At 36.1% G+C, this 20231-nt stretch overlaps 1 protein-coding gene across 3 annotated transcripts in view; it reads right to left on the reverse strand.

The window, feature by feature from the left end:
- SCP2 (sterol carrier protein 2) overlaps nt 1-20231 on the reverse strand; it is a 95710-nt gene that overhangs the window by 38563 nt on the left and 36916 nt on the right. For all 3 annotated transcript variants that reach the window (XM_068965708.1, XM_068965707.1, XM_068965706.1), the window contains 4 exons: nt 19459-19545; nt 16038-16188; nt 14807-14954; nt 6138-6245 (listed from right to left, as the gene is read on the reverse strand). In XM_068965708.1, the coding sequence (XP_068821809.1) occupies nt 6138-6245; nt 14807-14954; nt 16038-16188; nt 19459-19545 (494 nt within the window). The remainder of the gene's footprint in view (nt 1-6137; nt 6246-14806; nt 14955-16037; nt 16189-19458; nt 19546-20231) is intronic.

The raw sequence follows: 20231 nt of genomic DNA on the forward strand, positions 1-20231 counted from the left end.
TTAACAGGTTACTGAAGAAATTAAAATGGAAATCAAAAAATTTCTAGAAACAAATGACAATGAAAACACAACTACTCAAAACCTATGGGATACAACAAAAGCAGTTCTAGGAGGGAAGTTGATAGCAAGACAATCCTACCTTAAGAAAAAAGAAAAGCATCAAATAGCATAACTTGACAACTAAAACAACTGGAAAAAGAAGAACAAATAAATAAATAAATAAATAAATAAGTAAAAGGAAAGAAATCATAAAGATCCAAGCAGAAATAAATGAAAAAGAAATGAAAGAAACAATAGTAAAGAGTAATAAAACTAAAACCTGGTTCTTTGAGAAAATAAACAAAATTGACAAACCTTTAGCCAGACTCATCAAGAAAAAAGAGAAGTATCACATCAACAAAATTATAAATGAGAAAGGAGAGGTTACAACAGACAATGCAGAGATACAAAGGATTATAAGAGACTATTATGAACAACTATACAGCAATAAAATGGATAACCTGGAAGAAATGGACAGATTCTTAGAAAAGTCCAATCTTCCAATATTGAACCAGGAAAAAACAGAAATTATGAACAACCCAATTACAAGTCCGGACATTGAAGCTGTGATCAAAAATCTCCCAAAAAACAAAAGCCCAGGACCAGATGGCTTCACAGGAGAAATCTATTAAACATTTAGAGAAGAGCTAATGGCTATCCTTCTAAACTCTTCAAAAAATTGTATAGGAAGGAACACTTCTAAACTGATTCTACAAGGCCACCCAGATAGATACCAAACCAAAAACAACACAAAAAAAGAAAACTACAGGCCAATATCACTGATGAACATAGATGCAAAAATCCTCAACAAAATTTTAGCAAACAGAATTCAGCAACACATCAAAAAGCTCATACACCATGATCAAGTTGAATTTATTCCAGGAATGCAAGGATTCTTCAATATACGCAAATCAATCAGTGTGATACACGATATTAACAAACTGAAAGATAAAAACCATATGATCATCTCAATAGAGGCAGAAAAAGCCTTTAACAAAATTCAGCACCCATTTATGATTAAAACTCTTCAAAAAATGGGCACAGAAGGAACCTACCTCAACATATTAAAGGCTATACGTGATAAAGTGAAAAGTGAAAGCAAAGTCGCTCAGTTGTGTCCGACTCTTTGCAGCCCCATGGACTGTAGCCTACCACGCTCCTCCATCCATGGGATTTTCCAGGCAAGAGTACTGGAGTGGCTTGCCATTTATTTCCCCAGAGGATCTTCCCAACCCAGAGATCGAACCCGGGTCTCCTGCATTGTAGGCAGATGCTTTACCATTTGAGCCACCAGGGAAGATATATATGATAAGCCTACACCAAACATTATTCTCAATGGTGAGACTGAAAGCATTCCCCCTAAGATCAGGAACAAAACAAGGGTATTCACTTTCACCACTATTATTCAACATAGTTCTGGAAGTCCTAGCTACAGCAATCAGAGAATAAAAACAAATAAAAGGAATCCAGATCGGAAAAGAAGAAGTAAAGCTCTCAGTTTGCAAATGACATGATACTGTACATAGAAAATCCTAAAGATAGTATCAGAAAATTAATAGAGCTAATCAGTGAATTTAGCAAAGTTGCAGGATACACAATCAATAAACAAAAATCACTTGCATTTCTATATACTAACAATGAAAAATCAGAGAGAAATTAATGTATCCATCCCATTCACCACTGAAACAAAAAAATTACATATCTAGGAATAAACTTACCTAAGGAGACAAAAGAACTGTACACAGAAAATTATAAGACACTGATGAAAGAAATCAAAGGCGACATAAACAGATGGAGAGATATTCCACATTCCTGGGTAGGAAGAATCAATATTGTGAAAATGACTATACTACCAAACACAAGCTACAGATTCAATGTGATCCCTATCAAACTACCAATGCATTTTTCACAGAACCAGAACAAAAAATTTCACAATTCATATGGAAACACAAAAGATCCCAAATAGCCAAAGCAATCTTGAGAAAGAAGAATGGAGCTGGAGGAATCAACCTTCCCGACTTCAGATTATACTACAAAGCTACAGTCATCAAGACAGTATGGTACTGGCACAAAAACAGAAATATAGACTAATAGAACAAAATAGAAAGCCCAGAAGTAAAACCATGCACCTATGGGTACCTTATTTTTCACAAAGGAGGAAAGAATATACAATGGGGGCAAAGATAGCCTCTTCAATAAATGGTGCTAGGAAAACTGGACAGCTACATGAAAAAGAAAGAAATTAGAACACTTCCTAACACCATACACAAAGATAAACTCAAAATGGATTAAAGACCTAAATGTAAGAACAGAAACTATAAAACCCTTAGAGGAAAACATAGGCAGAACACTCAACATAAATCAAAGCAAGATCCTCTATGACCCACCTCCTAGAGTAACGGAAATAAAAACAAAAGTAAACAAGTGGGACCTGCTTAAATTCAAAAGCTTCTGCACAGCAAAGGAAACTATAAGCAAGATGAAAAGACAATCTTCAGAATGGGAGAAAATAACAGCAAGTGAAACAACGGATAAAGGATTAATTTTCAAAATATACAAGCAGCTCATACAACTCAATACCAGGAAAACAAACAACCTAATCAAAAAGTGGGGAAAAGACCTAAATAGACATTTCTCCAAAGAAGGCATACAGATGGCTAACAAACACATAAAAGATGCTCAATATCACTCATTATTCGAGAAGTGCAAATCAAAACCACAATGAGATGTCATGAGATGTCACCTCACATGAGTCATCAAAAAGCCTACAAACAATAAATGCTGGAGAGGGTATGGAGAAAAGGGAACCCTCTCGCACTGTTGGTGGGAATGTAAATTGATATAGTCACTATGGAAGACAGTATGAAGATTCCTTTAAAAACTAGGAATAAAATCCACCATATGACCCAGTAATCCCACTCCTAGGCATATACCCTGAGGAAACCAGGGTTGAAAAAGACACATGTATCCCACTGTTTATTGCAGCACTATTTACAATAGCTAGAACATGGAAGCAACCTAGATGTTGATCAACAGATGAATGGATAAAGAAGTTGTGGTAGATATACACAATGCAATATTACTCAGCCATAAAAAGGAATGCATTTGAGTCAGTTCTGATGAGGTGGAGGAACCCAGAACCTGTTATACAGAGTGAAGTGGGTCAGAAAGAGAAAGATAAACATTGTATTCTAACACACATATAAGGAACCTAGAAAAATGGTACTGAAGAATTTATTTACAGGGCAGCAATGGAGAAACAGACATAGAGAATAGACTTATGGACATGGGGAGAAGGGAGGAGAGGGTGAGATGTATGGAAAGAGTAACATAGAAACTTACATTACCATATGTAAAAAAGATAGCCAATGGGAATTTGCTGTATGGCTCAGGAAACTCAAACAGGGGCTCTATATCAACCTATAGGGGTGAGATGGGAAAGGGATATGGGAGAGAGGTTCAATAGGGAGGGGATATATGTATACCTATGGCTGATTTGTCTTGAGGTTTGACAGAAAACAACAAAATTCTGTAAAGCAATTATCCTTCAATTAAAAAATAAATTTTAAAAAATGTAGAGACATCACTTTGCCAACAAAGGTCCGTATAGTCAAAGCTATGGTTTTTCCAGTAATCATGTATGGATGTGAGAATGGGATGATAAAGAAGGCTGAGCACCAAAGAATTTATGGTTTCAAACTATGGTACTGGAGAAGAGTCTTGAGAGTCCCTTGGACTGCAAGGAGATCAAACCAATCAATCATAAAGGAAGTCAATCATGAATACTCATTGGAAGGACTGATGCTGAAGCTGAGGCTCCAATACTTTGGCTACCTGATGCCAAGTGCTGACTCACTGGAAACGACCCTGATGCTGGGAAAGATTGAGGGCATGAAGAGAAGGGAGCAACAAAAGATGAGATGGTTGGATGGCATCATTGAGTCAATGGAAATGAGTCTGAGCAAACTGCAGAAGATAGTGAAGTACAGGGAAGCCTGGCATGCTGCAGTCCATGGGGTCACAAAAAGTTGGACACAACTGAACAACAACAAAATGGACAACTCATTCACCAGCTTTTCCTTTTAAGCTTTTTTTGGGGGGTGGGGGTGCTTAATTTGTTGTTTCCTCCATCTGTTTTTGACATCTTAAGTGACTACATTGTTTAACAGTTGTTGCTGATTGTTTTCGACAAATCACTTTGAGGAAAATACTGTTTGCATTGGGCATGTTCTCTTTGGGTTACACAAAGACAAGCTTTTTGAGAATGGTTTACCAGAGAACTTCCAGACAGGTCAAATAATGACAAGCCTCTAAGCATGGGGCTTTGAAAGAACTTCAACTCAATTTTGACTTCTCCAGGCTTCCCTGGTGGCTCAGAGGTTAAAGCGTCTGCCTGCAATGCGGGAAACCCGGGTTCAATCCCTGCGTCGGTAAGATCCCCTGGAGAAGGAAATGGCAACCCACTCCAGTATTCTTGCCTGGAGAATCCCATGGACAGAGGAGCTTGCTAGGTTACAGTCCACGGGGTCACAAAGAGTCGGACACGACTGAGTGACTTCACTTTCAGTGCTGGGTAATCTGCTAGTTTTCACCATGACTGCAGGCTATTGTTTGCAAGGCTACCATGGAGCTGGAGAAAAGGACTGATATCAGAGCAAGTAAAAAGTGCCACAAAGCTTATTGTTCTTACAGAAATAGAGCTGTTGACTTCTTTTTAATAAATGATGCTCCAGATTATTGTAAGCCTTTGGTTAATTAATCAACTGAAAAAGTTGATCTTGACAATTTTTGCAAATGTTTGTGGTAATTTTGTAACAGAGAGTATTTTCAGGTGTTGTTATTCTGCCACTCTTAGTAACATCACTCTCGTTCACCTTGTTTTTAGCTTACTTTTAAAGATATTTTAAACATATTAAACTATTTAAAGCAATAATAATAGTAATAGTATAGTGTGGGGTTTATAATACATTCAGAAGTAAATGTATGACAATAGTAGCACAGAGTATCAGGGTATATGGAAATATGCTATTAGAAAAATTCCTATAAGTGATATTTTATGACATTATTTGAAGGTAGACCATGGTAAATTAAAGATGCATGTTGCAAATCCTAGAGCAAACACCAAAAAAATGAGAAAAGGAAACAATTCAATAGAAGAGAGAAAATAAAATACTAAAAAATATTCGGTTAATAACAAGATAGTATCAAAGAGAGAAAAGAAGCAAAAACAGAAAGAACAGAAAATGAAGAGTAAGTGGCACATTATACTATGATTGTATGTGCCTGTCTACCTATTTCTCTCTTACACTCTATCTATGCATACTCATTTTTGCTACTAGTTTATAAGATTACCTAATTTGAGTGATAAATAGAAATAAACCAAAATCAATTGCTGAAATAAATATACTATAAATTCCAATTCTTCTCTATTTTGGAATTTCTGATAATTTATACAATTTTACTTAATACATAAGACAATATAAAAAAATACTAAACCTACCTGTCTTCATAAAATAAATCTCAGAATTTTAGTGCTACGCTATTTTGGAAACCACTTTGTACAATTTCTTCATTTCACAATTAAGGAAACTAAGAGTCAGCGTGACTGACTAATCATTAATAATTGAAAATTATTCAAAAAAGTCACATGGCCAGGTAGCAGTAGATCCACAGTAAAATTCTCATAACTTTTAGACCAGTTCTCTCGAGAGAAAAACATTTCTATACAACACCCACCACATATGCAACTATACGTAAATAATGTGCTATTTCACATGATCCTATCTAGCAGATCTGGCAGCATCCCTATTTGGAAACATCTTGTTAATTAAGTTGTACACCTATTTTACAATAATCGAATTTTAAAAATGCTTTTTGTTGAACTCAGAGTTTCAACTAATTCAAATTCTCAACAATTAATCAAGATTTTTGAACTATACTATACTTAACAAAAATTGAAAATATCGTAGTTAAATAGTCATTTAAAACACTGCATATCAAACTCAGAGAATAAAATCATTCACTTAAATCAATGACCAAATCATTCACACTTATGCCAAAAATGATTTAAAAATTATGAAATCTATGTGTATCATTACCTGTAGCTCCAAGTGGGTGCCCCTTTGAAATTAATCCACCACTAGGATTTACGACCCACTTTCCTCCATAAGTATTATCTCCTCTTTCAACCAGTTTTCCACCTTGACCTACAGAAGGAAAAATAATATTCATAAATGTAAAAAATAACATTGGGATAAATGATATTCTTTTTTGTTTTTTTAACTTATGGATAGCCATGAATTTCTTGGACCAAACAGTTCTTGATGGCTCAAACTAACATCAAATTGACATAAGCACTTCTAAAAGTGAGGTAATAAATATTGGGTAATAAAGGCTTATATTTTCAGAACATTTCTTGCATGAAACAAAGCTCCTATTAGTTCCTAAGAGCTCTTTGCTTCCAAAATTGCTCTAAATATAACAGAGATTCAGAGAACCATAAGAAAAACACTGAAATAGATACAATAAAATAATACTAGGTTTAAAAATTCATAATTTTGCCAAAATGTATTCATTTCCATTTTCAACTGTACATTACATGCTATATAAATATTCTTAGTAAACATCAGTGTGAAGAGGGGAGAGAGAGAGAGAAAAAAAAGAGCACTTTCATGAAATAAAATGGCTGAAAACACTGTTAAGCATAATGTAAGCTTAAAGAAAAAAAAATTATATCACATGCTTGGCAGCCTCAACATTCTTATCAATTCTGTGGTCATTCATCCAGGTGGTTAAGGAGTAAACAATAATGTATGCATTGTATAAAATATTCTTCCAGATGATATTTCTGGTAATGAGAGGTGAAATGTGTCCAAATAATGATGATAATGGCCATGGTGATGCTACCAGAGGCATCTAATAGCTTTTGATGGTAGTTCAGACCGTAAAGAATCTGCCCAGAGCAGAAAACTCGGGTTTGATCCCTGGATTGGGCAGATTCCCTGGAGAAGGAAACAGCAACCCACTCCAGTATCCTTGCCTGGAGAATTCCATGGAGAGAGGAGCCTAGTAGGCCAGAGTCCATGGGGTCACAAAGAGTCAGACATGACTAAGTAACTAACATACACACAATCATTTATTTATATATTTATTTTTGGTTGTGCTGGGTCTTTGTTGCTGCACAGCTTTTTCTCTGGTTGCTGCATAAGAAGGCTGGCATGGCTATGTTAGTCAGATAAAAGAGACTTCTTGACAAAGAATATAACCAGAGGTAAAGTAGAATACTTGATAATGGAAAAAAACAAACAACTCATCAGGAAGACGTAAAAACCACAAATAACAGAGCCTCAAAATAAAAAAAGCAAAAATTGATAAAATTTAAAAAAGAGATAGCTCCACAATTGTAATACAACTATAGTATGTGATTCTAACACCCCTCTCTCAGCAAGTGATACAGCATGTCTAATAAATTAGTGGAGACATAGAAGATCTGAAAAGTTCTATCAATCATCTTGATTTAACTGACATATATAGAACACTACATCTAACAATCTCGAAATCACCATTATTTTTCAAGTACATGTAAGTTCACCAATATATACCATGTGCTGAGCCATAAAATAAATTTCAATTAGTTTAAAAGGATCAAAAACAAATAAAACATAATCTCTGACTATGACAAAATTACAATAGAAAGCAATAAGATACCTATGAAAATTCAAAATCCTTAGATACTAAACAATTCATCTCTAAATAGTTTAACAGGTCAAAGACAAAATTAGACATTAAACAGACATTTTAAATATTTTGAACTAAATGACAATGGATATTAAAAACCTATGGACTTTTTGTAGAAACAACAAATGCTGGAGAGGGTCTGGAGAAAAGGGAACCCTCATACACTGTTGGTGGGAATGCAAACTAGTGTAGCCACTATAGAGAACAGTGTGGAGATTCCCTAAAAAACTGGAAATAGTACTGCCATACAACCCAGCAATCCCATTGCTGGGCATACACACCGAGGAAACCAGAATGGAAAGAGACACGTGTACCTCAACGTTCCTTGCATCACTGTTTACAATAGCTAGGACATGGAAGCAACCTAGATGTCCATCAGCAGATGAATGGATAAGAAAGCTGTGGTACATATACAAGATGGACTATTAGTCAGCTATTAAAAAGAATCAGTTCTAATGAGGTGGATGAAACTGGAGCCTATTATACAAAGTGAAGTAAGTCAGAAAGAAAAACACCAATACAATATATTAACGCACATATGTGCAAGTTAGAAAGATGATAATGATGACCCTATATGCGAGACAGCAAAAGAGACACAGATGTAAAGAACAGACTTTTGGATTCTGTGGGAGAAGGCGAGGGTGGGATGATTTGAGAGAAAAGCATTGAAACATGTATATTACTATATGTGAAATGGATTGCCAGTTCAGGTTCAATGCATGAGACAGGACACTCAGGGCTGGGGCGTTGGGACGACCATGAGGGATGGGATGCGGAGGGAGGTGGGAGAGGTTCAGGATGGAGGACACATGTACACTTATGATTGATTCATGTCAATGTATGGCAAAAACCACTACAATATTGTAATTAGCTTCCAATTAAAATAAAAAAATTTTTAAAAATATCTGTGGAATGCAGCTAACATAATGCTCAGAGAAAAACACAGTTTTATATACTACATTAGAAATGGAGAAAGATCTAAAATAACTTATCTGTCATAAGAAACTTAAAAAAGTCAAAGTAAACCCAAAGTAAATTAAAGGAGAGAAATAATGAAAAGCAGAGATCAGTGAAATAGAGGAGAAAAAAAGACAACAACAAAGTCAAAAGCCAAATCTTTCTAAAGCTCAACAAAAGTGGCAAACCTCTAGGTAGGCAGATGAAGGAAAAAAAGGAGAAAGAACAAAAACCATCAACATCAGGAATAAAAAAAAGTAAGCATGGATTCTATAGAAATTAAAAGGATAAAAACAGAACACTCTGAACAACTTCAGCTGACAAATCTGACTACTTAAATGAAAACAGCTCTTTTTAAAAAATGTATCTTGCCAAAATTAATAGACACAGGAAGAAACAAAAAATATAAATATGCCTGTCTCTATTAATAAATATTAATTTGTTGAAAACATACTGCCAAAGAAAACTTTAAACAACTTGATTATACCAGTAAATTCTACAAAATAGTCTAAGAAGAACTAACATTAATCTTATACTAACAATTTTAGAAAATACAGAATGAGCAATCACTGCTCAATTTATTTTCAGAGATCAGCATAAAACAACTTAGAAAAGAAGAAAACTATAGATAAATATACTTCATGAATATATAAGCAAATATTATTCACAAAATGCTCAACTGAATCTAACAATATATTAAAAGGTTAAATAATATGACCAAGTAAGATTAATCCCAGAAACACAAGGTTAATTTAACATTTGAAATCAATGTAATTCACATCAACAGAATAAAGGAAAAAAACCATATGATCATTTTAATAGATGTAGAAGAATTTTTTAAATCCAGCACCCCTACATGATTAAAAAAAAAAACAAAACTCAGCAAACTAAGAACAGTAGGTAACTTTCTCAACATGATAAATGGCATCAACAACAGCCAAAAACAAAAACAAAACAACAACAACAAAAAAAACTGGCTAACATACATAATGGTGAAAAATTAAATTGTATCCCCTGAGATCAGGACCAAGGTAATGATGCCCACTTTCACTACTTTTATTCAATATGATACTAAAGCTCACAGTCATTGCAATAAGGTAAGAAAAAATAAAAATATCAGAAAGGAAGATGTAAACTGTCATTGGCAAATGGCATGATTGTTTACATAGAAAAATCACTCATAATCTGGAAAATAACTACTAGAATAAGTGGATTTAGCAAAGTCACAGTTTTCAAGCTTTTTAAAAATCAATTGCATTCCTTCATACTATCAGCAAATATTGGAAAATGAAGGTAAAAATTACACCAAAAATCACTGGAATTTTAATTCCAAGGAATAAACCTAACAAAAGACCTATACTGAAAATAAGAAGCATCCTGTTAGAAGCTAAAGGAGATATACACATATAATGGTTTAGAAGAGTTAACACTGTGAAGATGACAATTCTCTCTAAATGAATCTAGCTCAGGTCAGTTTAGTCGCTCAGTCGTGTCTGACTCTTTGTGACCCCATGGACTGCAGCACACCAGCCTTCCCTGTTTATCACCCACTCCCAGAGCTTGCTCAGACTCATGTCCATCAAGTCAGTGATGCCATCTAGCCATCTCATCCTCTGTTGTCCCCTTATCCTCCTGCCTTCAGTCTTCCCCAGCATCAAGGTCTTTTCCAAGGAGTCAGTTCTTTGCATGTAATCAAGGTGTTGGACCTTCAGCATCAGTCCTTTTAATGAATATTCAGGACTGATTTCCTTTAGGATTGACTGGTTTGATCTCCTTGCAGTCCAAGGGACTCTCAAGAGTCTTCTCTAACACCACAGTTCAAAAGCATCATTTCTTTGGCACTCAGCCTTTTTTATTGTCCAGCTGTCACATCCATATATGACTACTGGAAAAACCATGACTAGACAGACTTTTGTTGGCAAAGTAATATCTCTGCTTTTTAATATGCTGTCTAGGTTGGTCATAGCTTTTCTTCAAAGGAGCAAGCATCTTTTAAATTCATGGCTGCAGTCACCATGTGCAGTGATTTTGGAGCCCAAGAAAATCCACTGTTTCCATTGTTTCCCATCTATTTGCCATGAAGTGATGGGACCATATGCAAGACTCAATAAAATCACAATGAAAATTCCAGCAAGCTTTTTACTTTATAGAAATTGACAAATTAATTCTGAGATGTACATGGTGATGCAAAGGACCTAATATAAGCAAAATAATTTCTAAAAAGAACAAAGGTGGAGAACTTATTCTATCTAATAGAGTAAAGTAGAATAAACACAGTAGCCAAAAATAATTTTATATTGGTGAAAGATAGACATGGAGATCAATGGAACAGAAGATAGAATCCAAAAATGGATCCTCATGCATATGGCAATTTTTGACAAAGGTGATAAAGCAATTCAATGGAGAGAAAGTCATTCCAATAAATGGTGCTGAATATGAGTATAGGAATAAAAAGAACAGTATCAACCTTTCAGTTCAGTTCAGTTCAGTCGCTCAGTCGTGTCCAACTCTTTGCAACCCCATGAATCGCAGTACGCCAGGCCTCCCTGTCCATCACCAACTCCCGGAGTTCACTCAGACTCATGTCCATCAAGTCAGTGATGCAGTCCAGCCATCTCATCCTCTGTCGTCCCCTTCTCCTCCTGCCCCCAATCCCTCCCAGCATCAGAGTCTTTTCCAATGAGTCAACTCTTCGCATGAGGTGGCCAAAGTACGGGAGTTTCAGCTTTAGCGTCATTCCTTCCAACCTTTATCTTATACCAAACATAAGAATTGACTCAAAATAGATCATATACTTCAAAGTAAAATTGAAAACTATTGAAACCCTAGAATAAAAACAGAAGACAATCTTTACAATCTTGGGGTAGACAAGTTTCTTAGAATATAAAAAGCCTGAACCTTTAAAAAATTGATTAAAGTGAATTTAGCAAAGTCACAGGATACAAAACCAATACACAGAAATTACTTGCATTCCCATATACTAACAATGAAAAATAAGAAATAGAAATTAAGGAATAAATCCCATTCACCATTGCAACAAAAGAATAAAATATCTAGGAATAAACCTACCTAAGGAGACAAAAGAACTGTACACAGAAAATTATAAGACACTGATGAAAGAAATCAAAGATGACATAAACAGATGGAGAGATTTCCACGTTCCTGGGTATGAAGAATCAATCTTGGGAAAATGACTATACTGTGCAATCTATAGATTCAATGTGATCCCTATCAAATTACCAATGGCATTTTTCACAGAACTAGAACAAAAAATTTCACAATTCATATGGAAACACAAAAGATCCCAAATAGCCAGAGCAATCTTGAGAAAGAAGAATGGAGCTGGAGGAATCAACCTTCCTGACTTCAGATTATACTACAAAGCTACAGTCATCAAGACAGTTTGGTACTGGCACAAGAACAGAAATATAGACCAAGGGAACAAGATAGAAATCCCAGAAATAAACCCATGCACCTATAAGTACCTTATTTTTTACAAAGGAGGCAAGAATATACAATGGGGCAAAGACAGCCTTTTCAATAACTGGTGCTGGGAAAACTGGATAGCTACATGAAAAAGAATGATATTAGAACACTTCTAACACTATACACAAAGATAAACTCAAAATGGATTAAAGACCTGAATGTAAGACCAGAAACTATAAAGCTCTTAGAGGAAAACATAGGCAGAACACTTGATATAAATCAAAGCAAGATCCTTTATGACCCTCCTCCTAGAGTAATGGAAATAAAAACAAAAGTACACAAGTGAGACTTAATTAAACTTAAAAGCTTTTAGACAACAAAGGAAACTATAAACAAGATAAGAAGACAACTCTCAGAATGGGAGAAAATAATAGTAAATGAAACAACTGACAAAGGATTAATTTTTAAAGTATATAAGCAGCTCATACAACTCAATACCAGGAAAACAAACAACCTAATTGAAAAGTGGGGAAAGACCTAAACAGACATTTCTCCAAAGAAGACATACAGATGGCTAACAAACACATGAAAAGATGCTCAACATCACTCACTATTTGAGAAATGCAAATCGAAACTACAATGGGATATCACCTCACACAAGATCGACTGCTGCTAAGTCGCTTCAGTCGTGTCTGACTCTGTGCGACCCCAGAGACAGCAGCCCACCAGGCTCCCCCATCGCTGGGATTCTCCACGAAAGAGTACTGGAGTGGGTTGCCATTTCCTTCTCCAATGCACGAAAGTGAAAGTGAAGTCGCTCAGTCGTGTACGACCCTCAGTGACCCCATGGACTGCAGGCCTCCAGGCTCCTCCGTCCATGGGATTTTCCAGGCAGGAGTACTGGAGTGGGGTGCCATTGCCTTCCCCAACCAGATAGAATAGCCATCATCAAAAAGTCTACAAACAATAAATGCTGAAGAGAGTGTGGAGAAAAGGGAACCCTCTTACATTGTTGGTGGGAATATAAACCGATACAGTCACTTTGGAAGATGGTATGGAGATTCCTTAAAAAACTAGGAATAAAACCACCATATGACCCAGCAATCCCACTCCTAGGCATATACCCAGAAGAAATCAAAATTGAAAAAGACACAGGTACCCAATGTTCACTGCAGTACTATTTATTATAACTAGAACACAGAAGCAACCTAGATGTCCATCAACAGATGAATGGATAAAGAAGTTGTGGTACATATACACAATGGAATATTATTCAGCCGTAAAAAGGAAGGCATTTGAGTCAGTTCTAATTGGTGGATGAACCTAGAGCCTATTATACAGAGTGAAGTAATTCAGAAAGAGAAAGATAAATGTTGTATAATAACGCATATATGTGGAATCTAGAAAGATGGTACCACTGAATTTATCTGTAAGGCAGCAATGGAGAAAGAGACATAGAGAACAGATTTATCAACACAGGGAGAGGGGAGGAGAGGGTGAGATGCATGGAGAGAGTAACATGGAAACTTACCTTACCATATGTAAAATAGATAGCCCATGAGAATTTGCTGTATGTCTCAGGGAACTCAAATAGGGGCTCTGTATCAACCCAGAGGGGTGGGATGAGGAGGGAGATGGGAGGGAGGTTCAAGAGGGAAGAGATATATGTACACATATGGCTGATTCATGTTGATGTTTGACAGAAAACAATAAAATTATATAAAGCAATTATCCTTCAATTAAAAAACAAATAAATCTTTTAAAATTGATTAAAATATATGTAACTGATAATCAAAACTTTTTATATTTGTCCTGCAAGAGACATCATTAATAAAACAAAAAGGCACCCAGTGCAGTAATAAAGACCTAGAACAGCCAAAAATAAAAAATAAAACAATAGACAAGCCACAGACTGGGAGAAAAAGTTCACAGCCCACATATATCAGACATATTACTTATATCCAGAATATACATTTATATAAATTTTATAACATAATAAAGAAGAAAACTAACCCAATAATCAAAGGGCAAAAGATCTGAATAAACACTTCACAAAAGATACATGAAATATCAACAAACACAAGAAAAGATGCTCAACATCATTAGTAATCAGGAATAAGCAAATTAAAATGAAAATTAAGACATCAGTATATAGTCTCTTGAATGGTTCAGATTTTAAAAACTGACCACATCAAGTTTTGATAAGAAGATGAAGCAAGTAAAATCTCACATACTGCTAGTAGAAAACGGTACAACCACTTTAGCAACAAAAAGAAAAAAAATCTCCAGATCCCACCAACTAGCCTTCTCATTTTCCCTTCTGCAGGTCTTTGTTCAAACACATCTGAAATACCTATAACTACATAAGTGATTTTTCTATCTTTTTTTTTTTAACTTAACAGTGTATTACAAGTACCCTTGATTTACATAAATTAAATCATTTATGTATTCTGTCATCTCATTTGGTACTGTCCAAAACTACAATTCTAAAAGTCCAGCATTAAGAGAGCTTACATTCACTTAGCACAGTGTGGCAGAGCCAACATAGAAGGGAAAGAAATTGGTGAATTATTTTGTTTCGATGATGAAAGTGAAATTTTCTCAGTGAAACGTAGTAAGTTAATCTGCATTTCATCAGAGATATTACCTTCTGGACACAGTCCCAGTGCTTCGTAAGTAAGAAGTTCATTGGTAGAAAAGCAATCGTGAAGTTCTATTACATCAATATCACTTGGTCTCAGGCCAGATTTCTCATAGCACCTTCTGGCAGCTTCTTTACTCATATCAAAACCAACCTAAAACCAAAATCATATATAAACACATTAAAGGTATCAAAACTGGGACTTTCATGTAAGGATTGTAAAAGATTAATATACATATAACCTTTACAGGTAAGGATTTTCCATAAATGTTGAAATCTCAGTTAATTCTATATTATACAGAAAGTCCAAATAAAATATCCAGGAGAGACAATGGACATACACATTAAATTCTGTACTATAAAGAATAGAATTTTCAATCAGATATATAAAAGGATTTATAATTCCTCATGCCATATCCAGTGCTATTACAAAACTCTGTCAACCACAATATACAGCTGTGGTAAATTGAAGAGATTTATCAAGAGACTATTATGATTCACTGAAAAATATGGGTGAATTTCTACATGAAAATAAACAACCCTCTTTTATCAATAGAAGATCACGTAGGATTCAAATCATTTTTCCAATATTCATGCTCTTAACACCCTTTAACATGCAAACTCAACTCTTTTCCAAGCAATAAAATTGTGATATAATGGAAAATGTACTGCAATTGGAAAGACCTAAGTTCTACCTCTACCACACCCTATCTTGGGGAATTTATAGAAACATTTTAAAATTCAAAGCATTATTATAAAGTCATTTTATAAACTCTAATGTAAACCCTATGCTTACCTACATACATGTGTGTCCATAATGCATATTTTATATGTATATATCTTCAAATATTCAACCTAGAGTTCTAGGTCAGAATTCTCATTTTTTTTATTTCCTCCATTTTGTACTCAATCTGCAGTCAGAATTTTTAAAGTGCTAAGGGTCAAAAAGTTCCTCAAAACATCCTTGTTTTTTTTTTTTTTTAGTTCTATAACACTGGGGTTCTGGGCATATTTAATCATTCCAAAATTTTAAAAAATAGAACACTAGTTAGTTAAAAGTGCATATGTTCTCATAAGTGATTTTCCCTTAGATTCTTAAATGATGGGTTACAATACTAAATTTTCTAGACCAATTTTTTTCAAGTAAATAAACTTTCAGAGCTGATGACATGATGTCACTTTAAACTTTTAAAAAGAAATCCCTCAACTGATTAACAAAACAGAACCTCAGACACACCATTTTAATAGCGCTTTTGTCTTCAAATGAGCTTGGCATATCAGTCACCATCTCTTGAGCCAAAATTTCCACAGCTTTGTGTTTCAGGTCATGCTTCTGTACAAACGCTTCACTAGCCAAAATTGCTGCAGCCGCACCATCTGAAGTGGGACTAAGAGCAGGTAAAATAGTTACTGATATCCTGTTCACTTCAATCCTAGGATTTCAGACTAGGAGTTCTTACAGTGTGGAAAGACAGGGAGAGGATGCTTGCTGGTCACTGGACTGGCCTAGTAATATCTGTAGTTAAAAATTACACATGCTTCCCATCTGAAGATTGAACCTCTGGAGAATTTAAAGGCTTCCGATCACTGCTTAGACTCTATGGGTCTCTCCCCAAAAGTTCTTATTGCAAAGAATTTCAGGTTTGCCTTTGCAAACAAACAAGGTATTTTCTGGTGACTTCTGAGGAGTCCACAAGGTTATTTCTAAGCTAATACAATAAAGATTTTACTCTAGGCCTAATTAGCTCCAACTCTGTTCTCTCTCAAATAATCGGTCCTGAAATCCTTTTGAAAAATGGGAAACGAAAGAATAGGAGATGCCAGAAAATCCATGGTTTGGTTAAGACTTTTGCAATCTGCTTAAGGTGAGATAAGAAAGCCTTCCTCAGTGATAGGTGCAAAGAAATAGAGGAAAATAATAGAATGGGAAAGACTAGAGATCTCTTCAAGAAAATTAGAGATACCAAGGGAACATTTCTTGCAAAGAAGGGCACAATAAAGGACAGAAATGGTATGGACCTAACAAAAGCAGAAGATATTAAGAAGAGGTGGCAAGAATACACAGAACTATACAAGAAAGATCTTCATGACCCAGATAATCACAATGGTATGATCACTCACCTAAAGCCAGACAACCTGGAATGTGAAGTCAAGTGGGCCTTAGGAAGCATTACTACGAACAAAGCTAGTGGAGGTGATGGAATTCCAATTGAGCTATTTCAATCCTACAAGATGATGCTGTGAAAGTGCTGCATTCACTATGCCAGCAAATTTGGAAAACTCATCAGTGGCCACAGGACTGGGAAAGGACAGTTTTCATTCCAATCCCAAAGAAAGGCAATACCAAAGAATGCCCAAACCACCACACAATTGCACACATCTTACACACCAGCAAAGTAATGCTCAAAATTCCCGAAGCCAGGCTTCAACAGTACATGAACCATGAAATTCCAGATGTTCAAGCTGGATTTAGAAAAGGCAGAGGAACCAGAGATCAAATTGCCAATCTCCACTGGATCATCGATAAAGCAAGAGTTCCAGAAAAACATCTACTTCTGCTTTATTGACTATGCCAAGCCATTTACAGTGTGGATCACAAAAGACTGTGAAAAATTCTTCAAGAAAGAGGAATACCAGACCACCTGACCCACCTCCTGAGAAATCTGTAAGCAGGTCAAGAAGCAACAGTTAGAACTGGATATGGAACAACAGACTGGCTCCAAATTGGGAAAGGAGTACGTCAAGGCTATATATTGTCATCCTGCTTATTTAATTTATATGCAGAGTACATCATGAGAAACGCTGGGCTGGAAGAAGCACAAGCTGGAATCAAGATTGCCAGGAGAAATATCAATAACCTCAGATACGCAGATGACACCAACCTTATGGCAGAAAGCAAAGAGGAACTAAAGAGCCTCTTGCTGAAAGTGAAAGAGGAGAGTGAAAAAGCTACCTTGAAACTCAATATTCAAAAAATGAGGATCATGGCATCCAGTCCCATCACTTCATGGCAAATAGATGGGGAAACAATGGGAACAGTGACAGACTTTTTCTTAGGCTCCAAAATCACTGCAGATGGTGACTGCAGCCATGAAATTAAAAGGTACTTGCTTCTTGGAAGAAAAGCTATGACCAACCTAGACAGAATATTAAAAAAAAAAAAAGCATATTGGCAACAAAGATCCATCTAGTCAAAGCTATGGTTTTTCCAGTAGTCATGTGCAGATATGAGAATTGGACTATAAAGGAAACTGAATGCCGAAAAATTGACACTTTTGAACTGTGGTGTTGGAGAAGACTCTTGAGAGTCCCTTGGACTGAAATGAGATAAAACCAGTCAATCGTAAAGGATATCAGTCCTGAATATTCATTGGAAGGAATGATGCTGAAGCTGAAACTCCAACACTTTGGCCACCTGATGTGAAGAACTGACTCATTGGTTAAGACCGCGATGCTGGGAAAGATTGAAGGTGGGAGGAGAAGGGGATGACAGAGGATGAGATAATTGGATGGCATCACCAACTCGATGGAAATGAGTTTTAGTAAGCTCTGGAAGTTGGTGATGGACAGGGAAGCCTGGTGTGCTGCTGTCCACGGGGTTGCAAAGAGCAGGACATGACTGAGCGACTGAACTGAACTGATCTCAAAATAGGCCTTCTCCTTACAGCAGGCTGTGAAAGAAGGTAGCAAATACAAGAAGCTTTCTCTGAGTTGAAAGTGAAAGTAAAAGTCACTCAGTCGTGTCCAACTCTTTGCGACCCCAAGGACTGTACAGTCCATGGAATTCTCCAGGCCAGAATATTGGAGTGGGTAGCCTTTCCCTTCTTCAGGGGATCTTCCCAACCCAGGGATCGAACCTAGGTCTCCCACATTGCAGGCTGATTCTTTACCAGCTGAGCCACAAGGGAAGCCCAAGAATACTGGAGTGGGTAGCCTATCCCTTCTCCAGCAGAAATTCCCAACCCAGGAATCAAACCCGGGTCTTCTGCATTGCACGTGGATTCTTTACCAACTGAGCTATCAGGGAAGCCCTCTCTGAGTTGAGCTGTACTTTAAAAATGGGCAGATCCTTATACTGCAACAGTCAAAACAAACACCACTTGTTCACTTGCATCCCAGCCAGGATCTCCCAGACACATCCAGGTGATTATTAAACACAGGTAGGAGTTATGCAATACTAACTCAGTTTTCTAGGAGACAGATAATGTCAAGCAATTTTCAAGATGGGGATGCTATCATTATTAGAGTTACGATTTTTTTCTTGTTTTACCTTTATTTTTAGTTACTATAACTGAGTAAAATTTCCTACAGTAGAAATATACAACAGAGGAAATTAAATGATCAAGGGAAAAATCTTTGGTTCCCACAGACATTCCAAGTCACATTTAAATGAATAAACACTATTAGAACAGAGTAGGTGGAAGGCATGAGAGAAGGAAGTAAAATATATAATTTTCAAAGAGAAAAGACAGCCTTTCTCTAAACAAAAACAGAAAGTAAGGGAGCTTACTCCAGTGTAAGGACTATACTTAGGAGTTCTATAAAAGCACATACAGACACAGATATACCCAGATACAGAGCCTAAGGTTTACCCAAGGGGTGGGAGTTGGGGAGAAGGGATACTACTTCTATTAAATATTAAAATGTGTTTTTCTTACCAACATTGTAAGACTGTCAAAAAGTCAAAAATTTTTCGAGATGTCATCACTTCATCTAAGCTGTACTCCTTCTGGAACTGGGAATACCTAAATATATAAAATAAATAGTTATAGAATGCAAGGTAACAATTTCAATTTTTGTTGAAGATGTTCTGGTTTAGAAGTTAAAGAGAGATTAATATGGAAATATTCTTTTCAAAAATGAAAGACATGCTTTCATCAACCATTTCTAAATAAGTAATTTGAATTAATTTTTAAAATTCCCAACTCTAAAATACCATGTTATATAATAAAAATTGTGTCTAATTTTTGTCCTGGATTTCTGGCATGGAAATTTTGAAACCCTTGGAATTTCCTAAGTAACAGGAGTGTACTTAGTGTTTGTCATGCTAATTAGGTGACTTCCATGGGTCCCCTTGTAAGCTGGTGGATAAGGAAGGGATGAGGCAGGGGCCTGGTCACCAGAAAGACCACCCATGCCAACACAGGATTTGGACTTTTGAGCCAGTGTGACCCCTAGGCAAAAAAGGGACAGCTAGAGATCAAGTTCAATCAAGTGGCCAATGACTTAATAGAGTATGCCTACATAATGAAACCTCAATGAAAACTCAATGGACACAACTTTGAGCAAACTCCAAGAGACAGGGACGGACAGGGAAGCCTGAACTCCTGGAGTCCATGGGGTCACAAAGAATAAGACATGACAGCGACTGAACAGCAAATGAAAACTCTGGACACTGAAGCTTGGTGAAGCCCTCTAGTTGGTGAGTACC

Source organism: Capricornis sumatraensis, chromosome 2, assembly GCF_032405125.1.
Source record: "Capricornis sumatraensis isolate serow.1 chromosome 2, serow.2, whole genome shotgun sequence".
Lineage (NCBI taxonomy): Eukaryota > Metazoa > Chordata > Mammalia > Artiodactyla > Bovidae > Capricornis > Capricornis sumatraensis.